The 19,327-nt window shown below is 47.2% G+C and overlaps 1 protein-coding gene across 30 annotated transcripts in view; it reads right to left on the bottom strand.

Annotated features, from left to right (window-relative positions):
• The window catches only part of NRXN3 (neurexin 3), a 1,006,895-nt gene that overhangs the window by 387,644 nt on the left and 599,924 nt on the right, over nucleotides 1–19,327 (bottom strand). For 5 of the 30 annotated variants that reach the window (XM_075711886.1, XM_075711883.1, XM_075711884.1 and 2 more), the window contains exon 1: nucleotides 6,640–6,883. The exons of the other annotated variants lie outside the window; for them this stretch is intronic. In XM_075711886.1, coding sequence (XP_075568001.1) covers nucleotides 6,640–6,883 — 244 coding nt within the window. Of the gene's footprint in view, nucleotides 1–6,639; nucleotides 6,884–19,327 lie in introns of those variants that run through there. 30 annotated transcript variants of the gene reach the window in all.

The following is a 19,327-nucleotide window of genomic DNA, read 5'->3' as shown; positions in this document are numbered from 1 at the left end:
TTTTAAACTAAGGAAGAATAGATTTAGACTGGATATAAGGAAGAAATTTTTTACAATGAGGGTGGTGAAGCACTGGAACAGGTTGCCCAGAGAGGTAGTGGAGGCCCCATCCCTAGAAACATTCAAGGTCAGGTTGGACGGGGCTCTGAGCAACCTGATCTGGTTAAAGCTGTCCCTGCTTACTGCAGGGGGGTTGGGCTAGGTGACCTCTAAAGGTCCCTTCCAACCCAAAGCATTCTATGATTCTATGACAAAATGCTGCTGGGATCTATGTCCAGAATTTGAAGGTGTCTTGCTTGTCCTTCAAGGAGAGATTGAAGCAGGCTGCTCTTTTAAGTTGCTCTGACACCTAAAGCCCAAGAGGACTGTTAGGAATTTATATACTTCTGTGGCTCCCTGACAGGGACCTCAAAGCACACAGGTGCACCAGGACAGCTCACCTCACCTAGGAGATAAATGGTTTTCTCTTAATTTCACACATGAAGAAAACAAGTCAGAAAGGTAATGTTTCACCAAGGTCATACAACAAATCGGAGCCACTGGTCAACAGCGTGTCATCTTATGTGCAGAGGTTACACAGCAGACATGAAAATAAGCTTTTTCTCTCTAGTGCAAGTGACATTTCATAGTTATCAAAGCCCACCAGAACAACAAAAATGCTAAACCACAAAATGTCTGCCAACCAGCACAGGACTGTCATCCTGGGCAACTACACAGACAGCAGGTCTTCTTAACGCACAGCACATGGAAATGGAGAAAATAGAAGAATGGTCATCTTGTGTACTTCCCATACAAAACTTCTGTTCCTTGCACTTAGAAGCTCCAGCTCTTTATTCGGTAACCTTCTGTATGGCAAACCATGGAACTTCCCCGCCGCCAGCTGGGTACTCCCATTCTTGTCACTATTCCCACCTTACATGACCTAGGTACTTTCTCCTGCTTCTAGTAAGACCTGTGTAAGGAATTTGGAGCTTCCAACAGCACAGTATATAATAACCCAGGGACTATCATAACATTGTTCAAGCATGTATTTTCATGCCATGCCAAAAAAAGAGAAAGAAAAAAAAAAACTCCAAGGAAAATTGGCCTGTATTTCTAAGAAAAATGTCTTCCATTTTTTAAATGTAGAAATATTATAAAAAGTACCATTCTCATTCTGCAGCATTCTGACTGCGTAGCTTGTGTCACATAACCCAGTATTCTTTACAACTTCAATGCCTATACAAAGCATACAGCAGGATCCTTCATCTGTCTTTGAAATGCAGTCACCTCTGCAGTAGAATGTGGCAGTTGCTTGACAAGTCAGGGCTATATTACCCAAATGCAGAAATGATAAAGAGAAGAAGAAACCTCTCTCCAGTCTAAACTGCAAAGGAAATATAAGGAGGAAGAAAGCCCTAATCTAATTCTGACTCAGGACTAGCATTTCCACTTTTGCAAAATGTGCTATGAGATACTGAGCAAGCACAAAGTAGCTATCAGAAGACATTTTTTTAAAACACATATCTTAGGAGACTGTGCCTTCAGCAGCATGGGTCTGAGCAATGTTTCAAAGAGCACAGAGACATATATTAAATCAGAATGACAGGGTTCAACAATAACATTAGGTTTCTCATGTTCCAGATCTCATAAGATCACTGGGATCTTCCAGGATCAAGTACCAGGTGAACAGACTTAAGCTTCAATTTTGCAGATCAACGCAAGCTATTCCAAGTTGGGAACAGTTAATACTCTGCACAGAATGACAAGTCAAAGCACCTGATCAGAAACTGTTTCATATAAAAGTATGCAAAGAGTAAGTCAAATAGTAACCTCATTTTGAGGGAAACAGCCTTCGTGTATACCAGAATTTTCCTGTGTTCAACTACTGAATGCTGTGCTTTCTCAGAAGAGCTACAGAGACTCAGCACAGGGGGGCAAAGCTCAGCTATGATCATTTAATCAAGATTACAAGGGACTAGTGAGTTTGGATGCTTAGATTTCTGGATAGCCAGCTTGAGACAATTTAAGCAGACTTCACCTTTCCTTAAAAATGTTAGTCATTGTTAACATCCCTGAGGAAGGGAACGTAAACATTCAGGCATACAGAATCACTAGTCTTTGCAAAAAAAATTAGGCTTCATTGTTGATAAGAGACTAGAGGCAAGCCACAGAAAGTAGACGGACTTCTAGCTTTTCCCCTTTGCAGAACTTAACTGCAACCCTAATTTCAGCTCTGAATGAAGTTAATTTTACTGGATCACTGACTCCTCTGTATAGAATGATTTTTTTCCCTTTTGTTAAAGCTACCAACCCTTGCTCAAAGTAATTTCCTGATGATGGAGGAACAGGGAAGGTCCTGCTTGGTACTGGGGAACAGGTAATGCCAAGGACTGGGAATTAGCTTTCTATTTTATAGAAAAGGCAGGATTGCAGTAACAAAGACACTTGAGATGAGGAATAGGTCACACTGGAGAGGCAGCAAGGAGTATGACATGTATTATAAAGAGGGTACACTGTCATAGCTGTGTGGGGCAAGCTTTGACACTGGTTTGCACAAAACCTGCCCATTTTATGGAAACACTCTCTTGATTTGTCCAAGCATTCATTCTCATTTGCTAATTTTAAAAAAGACATAAGAGATGGAAATGCTTCATATAAATGACAGAACTTCTAAGAATTGACTAAGGCCTGAGGGTTACACATACAAGATCTGGTGACTGCTCACTGCTAGTCCTCATGACAAGCCTTCAGTATTTGCTGTGACTTGTGCAACAGCCTGAGTAAGCCTAGTCCCCACAAAGCGAAAACCAAAAAAGAAATGCCCTCACGCCCACCATTGCTCCCATAGCTACCCCTGCACAGCAGAAATCTGAAGGCAAGGGCAATCTGCACGAGGCATCACACGTTGCCTTTGTGCACCCCTGCTCCCCATCCATTAAGGAGAGCCAGAGAAAAAACAGCTGGAGGAGAAAAGGAGAAACCAAATTAATTAATTCATCACTAAGACAAAACGTGCAAATCTCTTCATTTTATCTGTCAAACGGAGGCATGCATTATTCATCAGCTGAGGCGATGAGTGTGTGGAAAGAGGGGCTGTGAAGCCACTGCTGCAGGCTCTGGTAAAGCAGCTGACCCAGCAGGGTGTTAAATAGCTAAGGGGAGACAGGAGGATTCAGCACATGTGGAGTTTCAATAAACACAGCCCCAACTTTGTTCCATGGTTGGATTTTCTTCCTCCCTCTGTCCCACAAGCCCTTAGTGAAACAAAGAGGAATCATGGCTTTCCCTTCCTATTGTTCAGGGAGAAAGATTCTGCCAGTCTAGGAAGGTCCTCACATGGAAAAAAAAAGATTTCTCCTGACTTGCCTAAGTCCCCTACCTGGCCAGGCTCACTCCCCTGCTGACAGGGAGGTAAACCTGTTACAAAGACCTTCTCCTTGAGAAGATGTGCTGTGCCAAGTTTTACATTTGCAGGTTGCAGATCAACTACCGGAAAACACCAGCTCGGTGATTTCAGAATTAACTCTCATAACACCAGCAGGGTAACGACTACCAGATCTGGGCCCAGTCCTGTTCAAGTTAAGCCACAAGAAGGTTTTCCACTGATTTTAAAGGAGCACTAAGCACAGACACCAAAGAAGTGTTCACTGCTTGTGAGACATTTACTTTTCCTCTGTACTAGATACTAATCTGCTTCTTCAAACAGATTGAAATCCACTGGGATGTAGAAGAAAAAAGGAAAATACGGTTAAATACAAGACTAAGCCCCAGTGGTCAGCACTGCAGGATGGGGAAGCAACACAGCAGGGTGGCCAGGATCCTGACCTGATTCTTTCTGAAACCAGTATGACTGTAGCCACCAAGTAGGGCAGGAGTCAGAATGCATTTTTTATTTCCCTCTAGCAAAAAAAAAAAAAAAAAAAAAGTCAAAATCCCAGGAAACACAGGGAGTGCACAGCCTCCCTGGGATCTGATTCCTCAACACTGTCATGGATCCAAATTCCAAGAGCCTCTGTCGTGCAACAGTGAAAGAAAACACAAAAATAAACCATACGTGTGTTTACAAGACCAGCTGGTTTTGTGGTCTCTTTTTCCTCTCTCTCTGCTCCCCCCACCCTTACCCATGGTCAAAGGGGGTTTCCATGCCAGCTTTGCTACATGGCATGATTAGGAAAGGAAAAAAAAAAAAAAAATCAGGCTGGCTTATGTACCAGCCTGAGCTCCCCAAGTTCTCCATTTCCCTTGATTCCTTACTGCAATGAGGACACAGAAAAAATGCCTGCCTTTCACTGAAGTTGCTAACAGCTTTTGCTCAGGGCTCTTAAATGAGGCTTTGCTGGTCTTTCAGGGCAGATGGAAAAGTCATCAAGGAGAAAAGAACTATCATTTCTTGACCAGGAAACAGACTATGGACTCTCCTGCAGACTACTGTGTGCCTTTTACGTCAAGGCTAGCCGCTATCACATTTTGTGACATCCTTCTCTCCTTTCCTAACAAGTGACCTATGAGCCAGACTTTGCTATCCCCTTCCATCATAGGAGTGCTCAGCTACAGAAACACGTCTGTGCAGGACTAGAAGAAGAAGAACCAGTGTCAGAAATGAGGGAGAGGACCGCTTGGAAGGAGAGGGGAAGGGAGGGGAGAGCCCTGGGACGGTTGGTTGAAATGCCGCATGACATGGCTGCAGTAGGCATAGGAGGATGCGCTGGCAGGGCTGTGTCAGGGTTACAGGGATATTGAAACCTGGAGTGTCACGGATAAGCGCTCGGATGACCAGCAGAGCAGTCTGAAGAGTTCAAACAGCACAGCGAGGGATGGACCTCCAATTAAGGATATAAGTACACTGGCAGAGTTGTAGAAGGAGCTCAGTATTGCAGGTCTGAGCTGAGGCGCACTGGAGAGGGAACGGGCTCAGGAACAAAGCCAGGAGGCAGATGCTGCAGGTCACAACTGAGCACCAGCAGGGCAGGGCTGCGCTAGCAGGAGGTGCTTTGGCAGAGCGGCTGGAAGGCGTGGGAAGAGGGTGGCTAGGAGCACTGCAGGGCAGGTTGCTTGTGCTCTGGCAGTGTGGGAGGGGGGGAGCCCAGGGCACTGCAGAACAGCACCACGCTGCAGAGGCGAGGACTCAGGACCGAAATGGCGCTGGGTGAAATGGGTCGAGCTGGAGGTCCACAGCCAGTTCTGCAGACACAAGTGGCAGTATTCTGTCAGCCTATCAATCTCCCACTTCTACCCCAAAGTTCACATCCACCCCAAAAAGCAGGAGAAACACATTCAGGCCCCACACGGGAAGGGAACCAGTGCTATGCCAGACATCAAGACCATCTGTTAAGCACCACCCAAGTGGAACTCAGTTATGGGTTATTAATCATTAGCAGCAGGAGCCCTGTTATTTGCAGCAATACTCAAGGACCATGTGAGAGAGTCCCTATTGTGCTAAAGTGAGGGATATGAAGGATCAGCCAGTCCCTGCCCCAAAGAGTTTCCAACAGGAATAGCTAAAGGAAAAGCAAGTTGGGAGGAAGGAGGAGAGAACTAGGTACAATAGCAGAGACTTTAGTTGCCTTTCCAGTATATCACTACCTTTGCCTAAAAGGTGGCAGAGCAGAGCTGCTGTGGGATACACACCTTGGCCAGACCTGACCCTGACCTGCAGCCCTGCAGGGAAAGGGCCAGGCCCTGGCCTGCCTACCTCTCCCGGCTGATGTGACTGAAGGCAGAAGCCAAGGGACACGGGACAGAGGAGAGGGGAAGGTGGAGATGAGCCCCGACATCATCCAGGCTTGGGCCAACTCCTCTTAGGGTGGGCAGACTCAGGAGAGCTGGGCAAGAGGCAGTGCTGGTCCAGCTGCTGAGCATTGCTCAGCATTTCAGGGGCAGGATGCTGGCGGGTCCGTCCCCACCCCCTGGCGTCCCTCAGACCCTCTCTTGCCCTTCTCCCTTGCTGCCAGAGTGGAAGCCCACTCCCTATTATTTCCTGCCCCTGGGTTTCCCGGGAAGCCACTGCCAGGCATCAAGCAGGGAGCCGGGAGCAGGGGTAAGGAGACCTCGCCTCTTCCTTTGTACGCCCCAAGCCACCCGACAACTTCACCAAGGAAGGCTGCGAGCGAGCGAGCGAGCAGGCAGGGCAGGGGAGAAGCCGCCGCCGGAGCCTCCCCCGAGCCCCCTCCCGCAGCGGGGCACCCGGGAAGACCGGGGGACCGGCAGGGAAGATGAGCTGCTGCAAGGACCACGTCAGCTGCTACGACTCCCGCTAGGACCGGGAGCCAGGGACTTAGCGATCCCCTCTCGGAGGAGCCCCAGCCCCAGCGGGATGGGAGCGGGTGCCCCTCCGCCTGCCCCGAGGTGTCCGGCACTGCCGCCGGGCATGGAGCGGCCCGAGCGCGCCCCGGCCCCGCCAGCCCCCACCCTCCGTCCCGCTGGACCACGCCGGCCGGGGAAGTTGGGTCTGGAAGCGGCCCGTCCTCAGCCCTGAGCTCCGGTCGGGGAGAGGGCAGGGGAGGAAAGGAGGTTAATGGGGAGGGGAGCTAACGGCGGAAATACGAGGGGCTGGGAGGACCCCCCTCCCCCGGAGTCACAGCCATCGTTCTCTGTTCCCTCTCTGCTGCTCCAGCTGCTCTGCAAAAAGGTTAGAAAGAAACAAGAGTGGGAACCCACCGTGTCCTCCTCGGAGGGAGACAGGGGAGCGGTAGATAGAGATAGGCACAGAGTGGTGCTTGCTGCCGTGGAAGTGATGCTCATACTGAGCCTGAGATACAGACGAGGAAGAGGATGCAGAAGAAGCCACGTTAGAGGAACTCCACACAGAGCTGACGATACATCCCCAAAAGAGGGAGCACATCCACAGGGTCCAGGCGGGGCGGCGTCCCGGGCAAATGCTGGGGTCTATTCTCAGGTGCATGGTCAAGGCACAGGGCACCTACAGACAGGCAGTCTGAATTCCAGCCAGGGAGAGAGGATAAGGTTCATGATGCCAGGGGACCCATGCTAGCAGAAAGGAGAGTCGCTTCCGAGGCTCTAGGGTGTGCGTGTGTGTTCAAGAGGCAAAGAGACAGTATGTGTCTGTGCGAGAGAGCGTGTGCTAGGAGGGAAGGGGAGGGAAGGGGGAAGGTTAGTAACCACACATAAGACGCGCCGTTTCCCAGGGCTGGATCTACTGTGCCAGGAACCCCGCGGCCGTACCGAGCCTCCAGGAGAGCGCAGGAACGCCGCACATGTCAGCGCGAGGGTCCTGGAGCTTGCACTTATCAGGTTCCTCCAGGATCACGGGGTCCTTGAGGACTTTTCCCTGCCTGCGATCCCTGTCTCTCACTAAGCTGAGAGGGACTACTGAAAACGAAAACGAAGAAAAAAGCCAGAGACCCCAGGTAAATTTTTGATTTTTTTTTTTTTTATCCCAATTCCAGGGGGTTTCTGTTGCTTCTCCACTAGCAAGTGTTGCAATGCAGAACTGCTAGGCGCGCACACACACACACACACAAAGATCTGGATTGTTATCCTCCTTCCACCGGATCCAGGCGACCGAGGGCTCAAGCCGATTAACCCTGCGCAGCCGGGCAGGGCGGCACAAGTCTTCCCAGGCGGGCGGGCGGGCAAGCACGGAGGAGCGGCCGGAGGGCCGGCGGCGCGGGTCCGGCGGGGCGCGGAGCGGGGCGCGGAGCGGAGCGGAGCCGGGGGCGGGTGCTGGCGGCCGGCGCCCCAAGTGCGGGCAACCCGGCGGCGCAGGTGAAGCGCAGCTGGGGCGGCCGGGGAAGCGGCTCCACGAATGGGCGAGCCGTATGCAAATGTCCCGGCCCCGTCGAGCCAATGAGGGCGGCGGCAGCTCTCCGCAGAGGGACTGGCTGGCTCCGGCGGGAGGCGGGGCCGGGGGCGGCACCGCCCCCGCCATTCATGCGCCGGTGCCTTACACACGCGCTCGCCGCCCGCGGCCCCGTCGGCGGGGGGTCCCGGCCCGGCCCTGGCGCGGCCCCGCGGGGCGAGGAGGGGTCGGGCCGGTGGGCGACGGCGCCGTCGCTGCTGCCAGCAGCGGGAAACACCCCCGGACCCCCAAAACTGTTCGCACGGGAATTCCCAGCGCTGCCCTGGCGGAGGGGAGCGCCCCGCCCCGCCCCGGGGAAGCGGTGCCCAGCATCCGCCCCCGCCCATCCGCGCCCACGGGCGGGGGCGAGGCCGCGGCGGCTGCCCGCCCCGAGCAGCCTCCGGGGATCGGCGCCCACCTTGTCCGTGCGGGGACGGGACGTGCCCGCCTCCCACGGGCACCTCCTCTCCCGCCGCGGTCCCGCTCTGCCGTGCAGGGGCGGCCCGGCGCGGGGGCAGGAGCCCGGCGGGACGCGTGCGGCGGGGAGCGGGAGCGGGCGCAGCCGGGGCTCGGCCCTCCGCGGTGCCACAGGGACGAGCTTAATTAACACCGTCCCCCCGCGCCGCTCCGTCCTGGCGCTCGTCCTGCGGCCGCAGCTGCACCGGAGACTAGCGAGAACCAGGCATGACTGCCCTCATTAAAACTCCATCCTGCTTTTATAAATTTTTTTTTTTTTTAATGCTCCTGCAACAATAGGCTGAGTCCAAACAGGTGTATTTGCACGTAAACCTCGGAGAGCGAGGATGCAGCCAGAGTTTGCAGCCCATAAATTAATAAATAAAGGCGGTAGCATTATCTAGTAATTTCTTACCTGTCAATTTGCATGGCAAAAATCCCCAGCCACACTGGGGAAGCCAGGCATCAAAAGTGAAGTGACTTATGCTGGATCACTCAGGGAGTCCATAAGGAGCTTTGGAAAAGAAGCCAGCCAGCCCCAGGACTCACCTTGCACTGCACTGCCTCCCTCTCCTTCATTTATTCATTCAAACCAGAATAAATTGTTTATGACTGTAAGTTTCCTTGTTTTCCCCCTCTAGATCCGTTTGTAGGTGTGCACACATGCGCCTCAAAAACCTGCTTGACTCGTTTCATAAGTATTTCCCTAACGCAGAGATGCAATGTTTTTGGTCATCAATCTCGATTTGGTACAACATGTCAGTAACTTGTAATGATCAGCCCGAGTTGCACACCTAGTACTGCTAGCTGAGCCTGATATGCTTGTAATTTATTTTCTAATAACTTATGTTATAGTTTAAGTGGTCTAAATCAGGGGCTAGAGCGGTCAGAAATACTTCAGTGTTCTGCTGGGTTTAATCAATGATTGTAGATGGTAAAGCTGGAAAGCAAGAATATTACTTTCAAATTTATCCAACATCTGCCACCTAAGAATCTCATAGTGCTTTAAAATCTTTTATTAATGAAGCCATTGAACAGCTTTAGGTATTACTTTGCCGTTCTGCAGATAAGGAAACAGAGGCTCAGAGGCGTTGAGCCAGTGAGTGATAGACATGGGAAGTGAACAGAACAGACACTGAGATTCTCCATCCTAACCAGTGTATGCTGTTAGTATAAACATTTGACTGATTTGGTGGCCATTTGTTAGCCTTAAAATGTGAATATCAGCCTTCCTCACAACGGGGCACACAGCCAGAGACAGGGGTGAGTAACCTGTGGTGCAGGTGCCTGCTGGCTGGCAGATTTGCAGTGCCATGCACAGGGCACAGAGCAGTTTTATCTGTGCAAGACAACAGTTCCTGGCCCTGAGTTTTGTTGAGGAAACTGGAGTTGCTGCCATATATATGTCAGGATGCCCAGAAGGATACTATCTTCAAGATGAAGCCTTCCTATGCTCCTAATTGTACTTGGGAGAGGAGTGGGAATATAACCTGGCATATAACTCTTGAAAGGCTGCCAACCCATGAGGATGTTGCTGGCATCCACCTTGAATCCCTCAGCACAGAAGTCCTGACTTTCACCCAGTCCATAGACAAAGCATTCTGAAATATCTGTTGTGTAGATAAACTGTAGGGGGCTTGATTTAGGGGAGAGGAGGAAGGATGTGTATTAAATACACAGCACTGAATAGTTTATTTGTAAAATACAGGAAATCTGTTCTGAATAAATCTCATACCCAACTAGTTATCGAGAATGCAACAAAGATCTGCCTCCCATCATTTTACTTTCTTTTTCTCTGGCTACAGCATTACAGAAAGGACAGAATATATCACACATTACAGGCTTGATCACTTAAAATGGGACTCCAGATCTAAACATTGAAGACTCAGTGCTGCTTCGCCAGAAGGCAATGGTGGAAAACTCATTCATTTGCAGGGAAAATGGATGCACTTTAGGAAGCACAATTCTAGAGGGAACAGCAGGGGAACCGCACAGATACACCCCTTGCCACTTTCCTCCAACTATCTGCCCTGTTGCTGAAAGAGAAAAGACAGAAGAGGGACCTTCTTTGTTGACTAAACTATGGTAGCATCCTTGGGGTCTTACTTCCCCTTTAACAGTTTGACAGACCACATCCTCTTCTCTTCTCTGTACCTGAGCTGCTGTCCATGCAGGCCACCTCTTGGGCTGCTGCAGGAGGCAGAGCCCTCAATGGGCAATAAACTACCTAGGTCCAAAACAAATCACTGATCCTTTCCTCAGCTTGCTCGCTCTGCCACCAATGCCTTCCCCACATACAGAGTTACCAGCTTAGGTGCAGGGAACATACAAAGGAGACGAGCATCACTTCAAACTGCCCTGGCCATAGACAGAAAATGCCTGGTAGCCCCTGTACAGGAGAAACAGAGAGCTACTGTGTGTTGTCCCTGTGCTGAGGAGTTGTCCTCTCTAAGTTCTGCCTACCAACCTTCCTTTGCTACAAACCATTGGGTAAACCACCTTAGGCAAAAAGCAGAAAGGCCAAGAGAGCCAATCTGTACAACATAAAATTAATTAAAAAAAGGAAAAAAATGGGAAGCTGGCTATAAATATATCATAGGGTTCTGGTGACACTGTAAAGTACTGGAACTTCACCCTGCCTTGCTTTATTAGGTGTCGGTGGATGTATTTACTGCCCTGTAATTCACAGGTGACTCATTTATTTAGCAGCACCACTGCAGGAAGAGGGCAGATTTCAATTGCAGTTTCCCCTCTTGGGTGGCAAGGGGAAGTTTATAGTCAGAAGTGAAGTTTCAACAACATTATTCCCACCAGATTTACTTCAAAAGAGGCACTGTTATTTTCCTGTTAGTTTCGTTCATCTGGGTAAACATCTTTCCAAATGCCCTTGCAACTTCAGAACTGAGATGGGTGCCTCAAAGGATAATGGTTCCCATCGTAAGTTGCTCCCTACAGATACGAGAAAAGTAGTCTTATTTCTTACATAGCTATTTCTTTTACTAAAAGAGCAGAGGACCACCATATTCTGCAGAAATGAGAAATAATAAAGCAATTGTTTCTGAGTTTTAGGATCCCAGAAAGAGAGCTAGTTGGCTTCAAGCCCGGGAAAAGTTTGTACTCTACCTTATTTATGTCAGCAAGTACAACTCTCCCTGTATTTCCTATTAAATCTTAACTGTTAATTACTTTGCTGCACTCAGAACTGAAAAAGTCAGTTCTGCTCTAAAATCACAGATCTCTAAAACTGGATCCAAAGGGGAATCTACATTAGCTTTTAGCTACACAGGGTGACTGCCAGAGAGATGACAGCTCTGGCTCCGCCCAGTAGAGGCTAACGAGGTACAGCATTAGCCCGTGCATTGCTATATAATAAGGTTAAGAGAATAAGGTCAGCTAGAACAACTTGTCACCCCAGCTTTTCCCAGACTGAACTGTTATTCTCAAGGTTCAAAATAGTCCCATTCTTTTTTTTTTTTTAATGTACTTTTCCAAGAACAAGAAGGAGGGCGAGAACAGGTTCCCCTTATGATCTTAAAATAGTCTTAAATAAAATAAAATAAAATAAACCAGGGGGGATTGCATGCTGTAGAGAGCTTATGAGTGGCATATAGACACCTTTGTCTTTAGCAAGCTACTGCAAATACTGCTGAAGACAGCAGTGACCAAAAAGCTGGTAAGTTCCTCAGCACTGCCGGCAGAATTAACTGCTCTGAGACTAGTCCCTGGTGCCCCACTGTCCTTGTCATCACCGCCTCTCTGCAGGCAGCCTCGAGAGGCAGGTAAGACCCAGCGGCGCCAAAGAATTACCAGTGTCTGCTCATCCAGAGGGAAAGGAAAGGGTTGCTCCAGGACAGGGCTGAAGACCACACACACAGCTGCTGCTATGCAGTACTTTTTCTGCATATAACCAACTTGCTGCAGTCTCTGTATTTCTCAGTTTTATTCTGTACCTTTGAAAAATAGAGCAATCTATTCTCAGGGCTTCTGTGCTTTCCTTTAGCATCCACTAAGTCCAGTTACCTACAAATGTTGAGGCATATGCCTCACATGTTAGCAGTCTTATAGGGCAGGTCTAATTCTCTTTTCAGCTCAGCTCCAAGGGACCACAGTTTGCCACAAGCAACTAACACAGAAGCTTTGGAGCCTAGTTTTGTTTTCCTTCATGTCAGGGTGAGCAAATGCAACAGAGCCAGTGGATTGACATCAGTGAAGGGAGATCTGACCCTTGATGTTCATTTGTGAGAAGAGAAATGCAAGCTGATTACAACCAGTTAGCGTGGGCTAGCAGTAAGTTAGCTAAAAGCAACAGTAACCACTGGGAGCTTTGACAGAAGATGAGGGGCACAAATTCAGTTCTGTCAAGCATCTAATTTAAGGGCCGTAAATCTTGCAAAGTTCAGACTTATATTTTCTTAAATTTCACACCTACAGTCCTATGTTAGTGGAAACAAGCAAGAACAAGTGTGTGGGGGACACACAAATACAGCAATATATCTCATTTTGATAAGCATTAATCAATTATAATCAGGAAAGAGGCAAAGTCAGAATTTGCTAATGCACATTGACAATAACAGGTTAGAATTGGCCCTGTTTACTAGATAATGTATAAAGGACAATCCAGTGTACTCAGCACTATGTAAACTAACAGAAGCAGAGAGTCCCTTCCCCGGAGAGCTTACAGACTTGCTGGAAAGGCATGATTTGATAGTGTTGGACCAGATTATGAGCAAACAGTACTTGTTTTGTCTTAAGTCTGCTAGTCTGTGAACCTAAGAGAATGCAAAGGCTTAGATACTGGCAATAGTGGCTTCACACAGGAGCGGCTAGTGCAGCTGCTTTCAGCCCTGAACTTGTAAGCCTCCTTTCAATCTTCGCTGAATGTGCGGCAGAGATACCCCTGGCTACCTGCACAGGACACCAGCAAGCATCCTCTCTCCTAAAGCTGCCTCAGAAATTAGGACAAAATCCTTCTCACACTTCGGACCCTCTACCAGATCAGTAATTATGAATGTGCTTTGTGTTCAATGCACATGCTAAATGCTCCTGTTATTCAAGTACCCACCAACTCCCCTTTTGTCTCTCAAACACTTAAATCCCTGCCCCTGGGGTACTTTATCAAAGTGGGCTAAGCAGGCTCTAGTCTGCCTGTCAGCAGCGTGCTGACAGGCAGACTCTCATCTCACAAGAGAAAACTGATCCTGTGCCGCTGCAGAGCTCTTTCCTCCAGGAAGGCTGGAGCTGCATCTATCCCTTTTACTCTCAGTAGAAGCTGGGCTCAATGGCAGCTGCTCAAATCTTGTCAGGCAGAGAAACAGAACTTGCTTCTACTTCTCGTATCATTTCAGGCCATGTGATGTTTTAGCAAAGTTTTGTTCAGACTCAGAAAGGTTACAGAAACCAGAAGACTGGGCAAGTTTGAAGAAATCAGGGTTGCCCAGTGCTCAACCTTAGATAGTTATTGAATCACCAATGAAGGAAAGGAGCCCAACGGTTTAATTTTCTGATGTTTCTGTCACAGAATTCACACTTCAGTACTTCTACTACCTGTGTTTCACTAAGAATATGAGAATAAAATGGTAGTGACCTGTAGCATGTGCTGATTTCCATCATTCATAACAACCCCCTCTTATAGGTAGATGACTTTCTAACCAACTTTGCCGTAAGCCTGATTTTATGTTGAGCCAAATTCATCTCTAGCATGACTCCTAGCAACTGACACTATGGATGCAAGTAGCTACTATGTTTATGGAAACAAAAATTTATGTGTACCTTGCTCTCCTTATGGTTGGAATCAGTGTTGGCAAGTCTAAGGTGAAGGTGAACTGCCTGTTTCCAGCCTAGGTGTGAGCTTTGCCTCGGATAACACGCTGCTGCAATCCCTTACCTTTAGCGACTCTCACAGCAACAAGAGGTTAGACACACCAGCAGATCACAGAGGAGGACGTGTGACCTACTGTCATCTTGGCTGTATCTATTCTGTAGATCTAGATTTAGATCTCAGAGGTCTGCCAGTCCAGTACCTTACACACTAGTGCCAAATATTACCACTGCAAAACTAACATTTATGTAATGAATTCTTACTGTGGAAGGAAAGATCTGGGAAATTATTTTTGAAGAGCTCCGAGTTCTAAAACTCAAGCAGTACCTGAAAGGCTGAAGTAGAACGAGACAGGGAACAGAGAGAGTTAAAATATCTGCTGTGGTAAATAGGGAACTATTTTAAATTTTACCCATGAGACCCGAAAGGAGACTTTTATTTTCCTTTTGCGCTCAAAGGAATCTTGTCTGACACAGAAAAGAAAAGCTGGAAAAACTGTTGCTTTTGCTCCTTTAAACCGGCTTCTGTGCTAATGAAAAGCGAGCTCTCTAATAGACACTGTTCACAGGCTCCCCTCTGCTTCTCTTCTCTCTTCTACCTATCATCTTGCCTGGCTTTTGCCTGTAATCACCTGTTCATCTCGCAGCAATAACTGCCAGGTGACTGGTGCTTGCTGTAGTCTCCTGACCATCAAAAAAAGAATTAAAAGAAAAGCAAAGAAAGATGTAGGGGGAAAATCTTTCAATGACACAAGTGTCTCACCGCCAGCCAGACAAAGAGTGAAACGTCTCCTGCGGCCAAGCCTGCTCGTGTGGGAGCTGCTGGTAGGTGTAATTTCCTAAGATGTATACCTTGTCAGCGTGCAGAAGATGAAGAGAAAAAGAAGGTCAGAGCAGCCAAAGCTAAAAAATTGGAAGGACAAAAGAAGACACTGTGGGGAACAATTCTTCTGCTTTTAACCCTGAAAGAGCCCATGCTGCACTGTCTGTGGCAAACCAACTTACTGGCTAAGAACAATAAGACCATTAGATGGCCTTTTCCTCACCCAAAGGAAACAGCCATTTCTACATGCGGTGCCTGTGCTACATAACCTGCACAGGGTGGTACACAGTATACAGTCCAGTTGCTCTCAACCACAGTAGAAATGAATTTTTTTCCCTCCAAGTAATTAGACTCATAATAGACAACACAGCCAGGAACTTCAAGAGGCTATCTAGACCATCTCTCTGTGCCAAGGCATTCTTGGTGATGTTGTCTAACTTGCAATGATGAAGAATCAATGCCTCTGGAAGCAATATATACTAGTGCTCAACTTTATCAACGGAATTAATTTTTTTTTTTCTTTTCACACATCTGCTGTAGTCAAAGAAGCGGCTTGTGACACCTATATTACAAATACATTAATCAGGATATAATTAATATTAGCTTTCCCTGTGCCCAGATATAAATGTGCTAAAATATTGTAACTAACAGCAGTATATAATATATTACAATACTGTGATGGTATATATAAGCATTTCACTAAGTATGTGAGCAAGATGACCACCAAACCAGCAAACAAGACATGGTTAGTTGCTCATAGGATGCATCCAAGTAACAAGAAGTTGCAACAAAGGACAAGATAAGCATAAGGAATGTAAACAGGCAGGGCATCCTGCTGAATACGCAAGAAGCATGTCTGGGAAAAAAGAACAAGAGAAGCAGCACCGTTAGCACTTGAAGATCCCACTTTTGGGAGAGTGAAAGTAGCATTAGAACATCAGATATGAAAAAGGAAATTGGATACAGAAGACAAGAAGTCAGCATAATTTCCAACTTCTCTCATCCGTCTCGCCTCTTCTCCTTCTGCAGCTAAGACCATGAAGGACAGTAGCTGTTATAGAGAATCAGCCTTATGGTACTGTATAGTCACAGTTAATTTAGGGCATAAACGTTAAAGACTAGCAGTTTTGTATATGAAGTAATAATTAATGATAATGATTGAGAATTAACTATTAGCTTAAAGTGTGTTGCTAATTAATGAGTTCAGTAAAGTTTCGTTTTAAAGTTTAAAACTGGCCTGATTTATCAGCCTTCTAAACATTCCCTTCCTAGCAACCTGTATATATCTGTGTATATAATATACATACACACACACACACATTTTCAGCTACGATATCACCGTCTGTTGTTGCTTGTCCTATCATAGAAGAAAGATTATTTCCTTCCTCTTTACATGTATCTTTTACATATATGAAGACTTCTGCTATGACCCTCCTCCCTAGACAAGGACATTTGCTTTGTTGTTCGTTAGAGATCCACGGGTTTTAGACTGTGCTCATTATTGCTGGTTTCCTGGAGACTTTTTTCCAAATATCTACATTTTTCTTGAAGTGCCATGCCCCAGACTGGATGCAGTCCTTCAGATGAAGTCTCATGAACGCTGCATACAGAAGAACAATTATTTCATGTATCTCCTTGATGACATTCCTGTTTACATTACTTGTAAGACATTTGTCCCTCTTGCATAGAACGAGGGCTCATATTAGCACCCTGCTAGCCACTTCCAGTTTTATATTCTATAACAGGGAAAATATGTCTAAGCCCTCGTCCACAGGTTCCTAGGCCTTTTTGACTGAGATTTTGAAAAGGTTTTGCAACTTTCAGAAAATGCAGCTTAGGTCACTGTAGCATTATGCTGGGATGGGTAGTAGTACAGCATCAGCTACCTGTTCCCTGCTGATATATTTAATACTACTGAGGACAGGCCCTGGCTGTAAGGCATGCAACACACCCACACAAACAAATCAAACAGATGGAAGCAAAATACACTCCAGGTCTATTTGCGGCAACTGATCAGAGGACTTACTGGGACACTTGGTCTCCAGCAGAGAAGCTCAACAAAAGCACAATAGTGAGAAAAAAATGTAAGGAGCATGAACTGCTTTAAAAACATCTCTCTCTTTGTGAAGCACCTCACTCTCCTATCATTCCCCAGGGTCTCAAACTCCACGCCACCCGCACAAGCTCCTCCAGCGCTGCAGATCTCCTGAGACACCAGCAGTTTCCTTGTCTTGTCAAATCCTCCATCCTGCCTGTGATTCAAAGTGTGTTTCTGCTAGCCACATGGATGCAAAAAGCCTGCTTCCTCAAACTGAACACTTCCCTTTACCCAGCACCCTCGTCTCTGAACAAAATGGGAGGGAATTTGTGCAGGGGGAGGCACCCAGCAGCGATAAAACCCCACTGGAGCTGCAAACACCAGAGCAAGTGCAGACATCAGGACTACATGGGCTTTAAGCACCAGGCAGTGGAAACAAAGAAGGGGAAGGAGCAACATGTTCCCTCGCTGAAAGGCTGTATACAACAGATAAGGTGTAAACTGCTCCCAACACGGATGCACAATTTATTGCACAGGACAGACAAAAAACTCCAGCTACTCATTGTAAAGTGCCAAGGGAAAAGCTAACGGTAGGGATGCATGGATTATTTTTAAAGTAGTCAGAGGCAAACACATGTGCATGCACAAATGCGCACACATACATTTCTGCTTCTCTCTCTCCTCTGTAGCCTCTTTATCTCTTCCTCAGACAATCAGCCAGGGACAACTAAAGAAGAAAGGGGAAAATAGGGGAATGCCTGTGTAACCCATAGAGGGTGTTCACTTGAAGAATCACCCTTTCTTTTTTCTTCCTGCTGAACTTCTCGTTGGTCATACAAAAGCCATCTGCACCCTGAACCAATTCATCCCTTAAGTCATTGCTTAAGTTATAATTAGGTCTGCATAGTTTTAACTAGATGCCACGTTTCACCTCCCTCCCCTTTTTATCAGTCACCAAAAGTGAGCACTCAGGATGGCAACACACAGTCTGTCATTGACTCCTCCAGGGTACTGGCAGAAGTATGGTGGGTACTGTGAGGATGAAAGAAATGTGAGTGGTCTTCAGGATGACTAACTCTGAATCATTTTGTTGCTGTCTTCATCTCTGCATTCTGATCTCCTCCTGCACAGAAATCAGAAGGTAGCTATTCTGTGACAGCCCAAGCTACCAAAAATCCCCAAAAGAGACAGAAAGCAGTATGTGATCACCAGAATAGATAGATATACAGGTGCTCTGTATAACACCTTTCCTTGCATGGAGATGCTTCTTACCCACTACCAGCCCCTACACTAGATGTAATCCTCAGAAATGTAGCAGTAGGCAGATAAAAAGAGGGCATCTGATATTCCTGGCTACCTGAAAACACATTGTTCTATAAGCAGCAGAACAACAGAAATAAATGAATAGGAAACGAAGCTTCACATTTCCCCTTTGTCACATCCCCATATTCACCATAATAATGTCACCACATCACCCTCTGTTCCCCCTGCATTCTCTCACACCCCCACCTCTGATGTGCTCAGATTTTTGTCATATTTCCTTACCCCCCTGTTACACCTTTCATTTCCTTCCCTCCTCATGTCTTGTTTTGGCCAAGGAAGAGGCAGCCTGTGTTGTGGCAGGTTCAGAGCTGCAAGCCTACCAGCTGGTGGATCAGCTCTTATGCCTCAGCAGGGATGATGAACAAGTTCTGTAGGAATTCAGTATCTCTGGGGCTTCAACGCTCCTGTCAAATGTGGTGGTTGCTGGCCAGGCAACCAAAGGGCCGATGGCCAGAGAGAGTGATTGCAGAAGTATCATTTCCTTAGAAAACCAGACTAAAATAACACTATATTTCCACACTACTACAGTATGACCTCAAGGGGTGTGACAGTTGAAGTTGCAGGATGTCAGCTTCTCGCTATGGGCTGTATTGCAAGAAACCTTTTGTAAAAGGAGTACCACAGCCAAAGACTCTGGTATGAGACACAGGTAATTCAGCGTCTTAGATCTGTACTACATATATATGGTAACGAAGCATGTTTTAGTTAAAGGACAACAGAAATAGCAGCATCAGAAGGAAACCTTCAAGGGTGAGTATTTCTGTGCCACTTTGATCAAGCATTACTCTCCACTGGAAATGGGAGATTTCATCTGGCGCTGGCAACAGGACCTAGACTGGCTAGAACACAAAGGCAGGGAGACTGCCTCTCTTCCCCACCCGCAAACATTGCTTAGGTGTCAGAGCCAACCACTGAACAGAAATCGCACAGGAAAGAGAAATAAATGATCTAATGCAGTTCAAGGTAGCAGGAAATATTACGTAACTTTCAAAACTAGTATGACAGCATGTTTTCAACTTCTGTTGGGGAAATAGGTGGCATCTGAGGGGAGCCCCCAAACGATCTGGCTATTTGTGGGTTCTATGAGACT

This window comes from Pelecanus crispus, chromosome 6 (genome assembly GCF_030463565.1).
Source record: "Pelecanus crispus isolate bPelCri1 chromosome 6, bPelCri1.pri, whole genome shotgun sequence".
Taxonomy (NCBI): Eukaryota; Metazoa; Chordata; class Aves; order Pelecaniformes; family Pelecanidae; genus Pelecanus; species Pelecanus crispus.
Note: the sequence above shows the minus strand (reverse complement) of the source record. Positions and strands in the feature narration are given on the sequence as shown.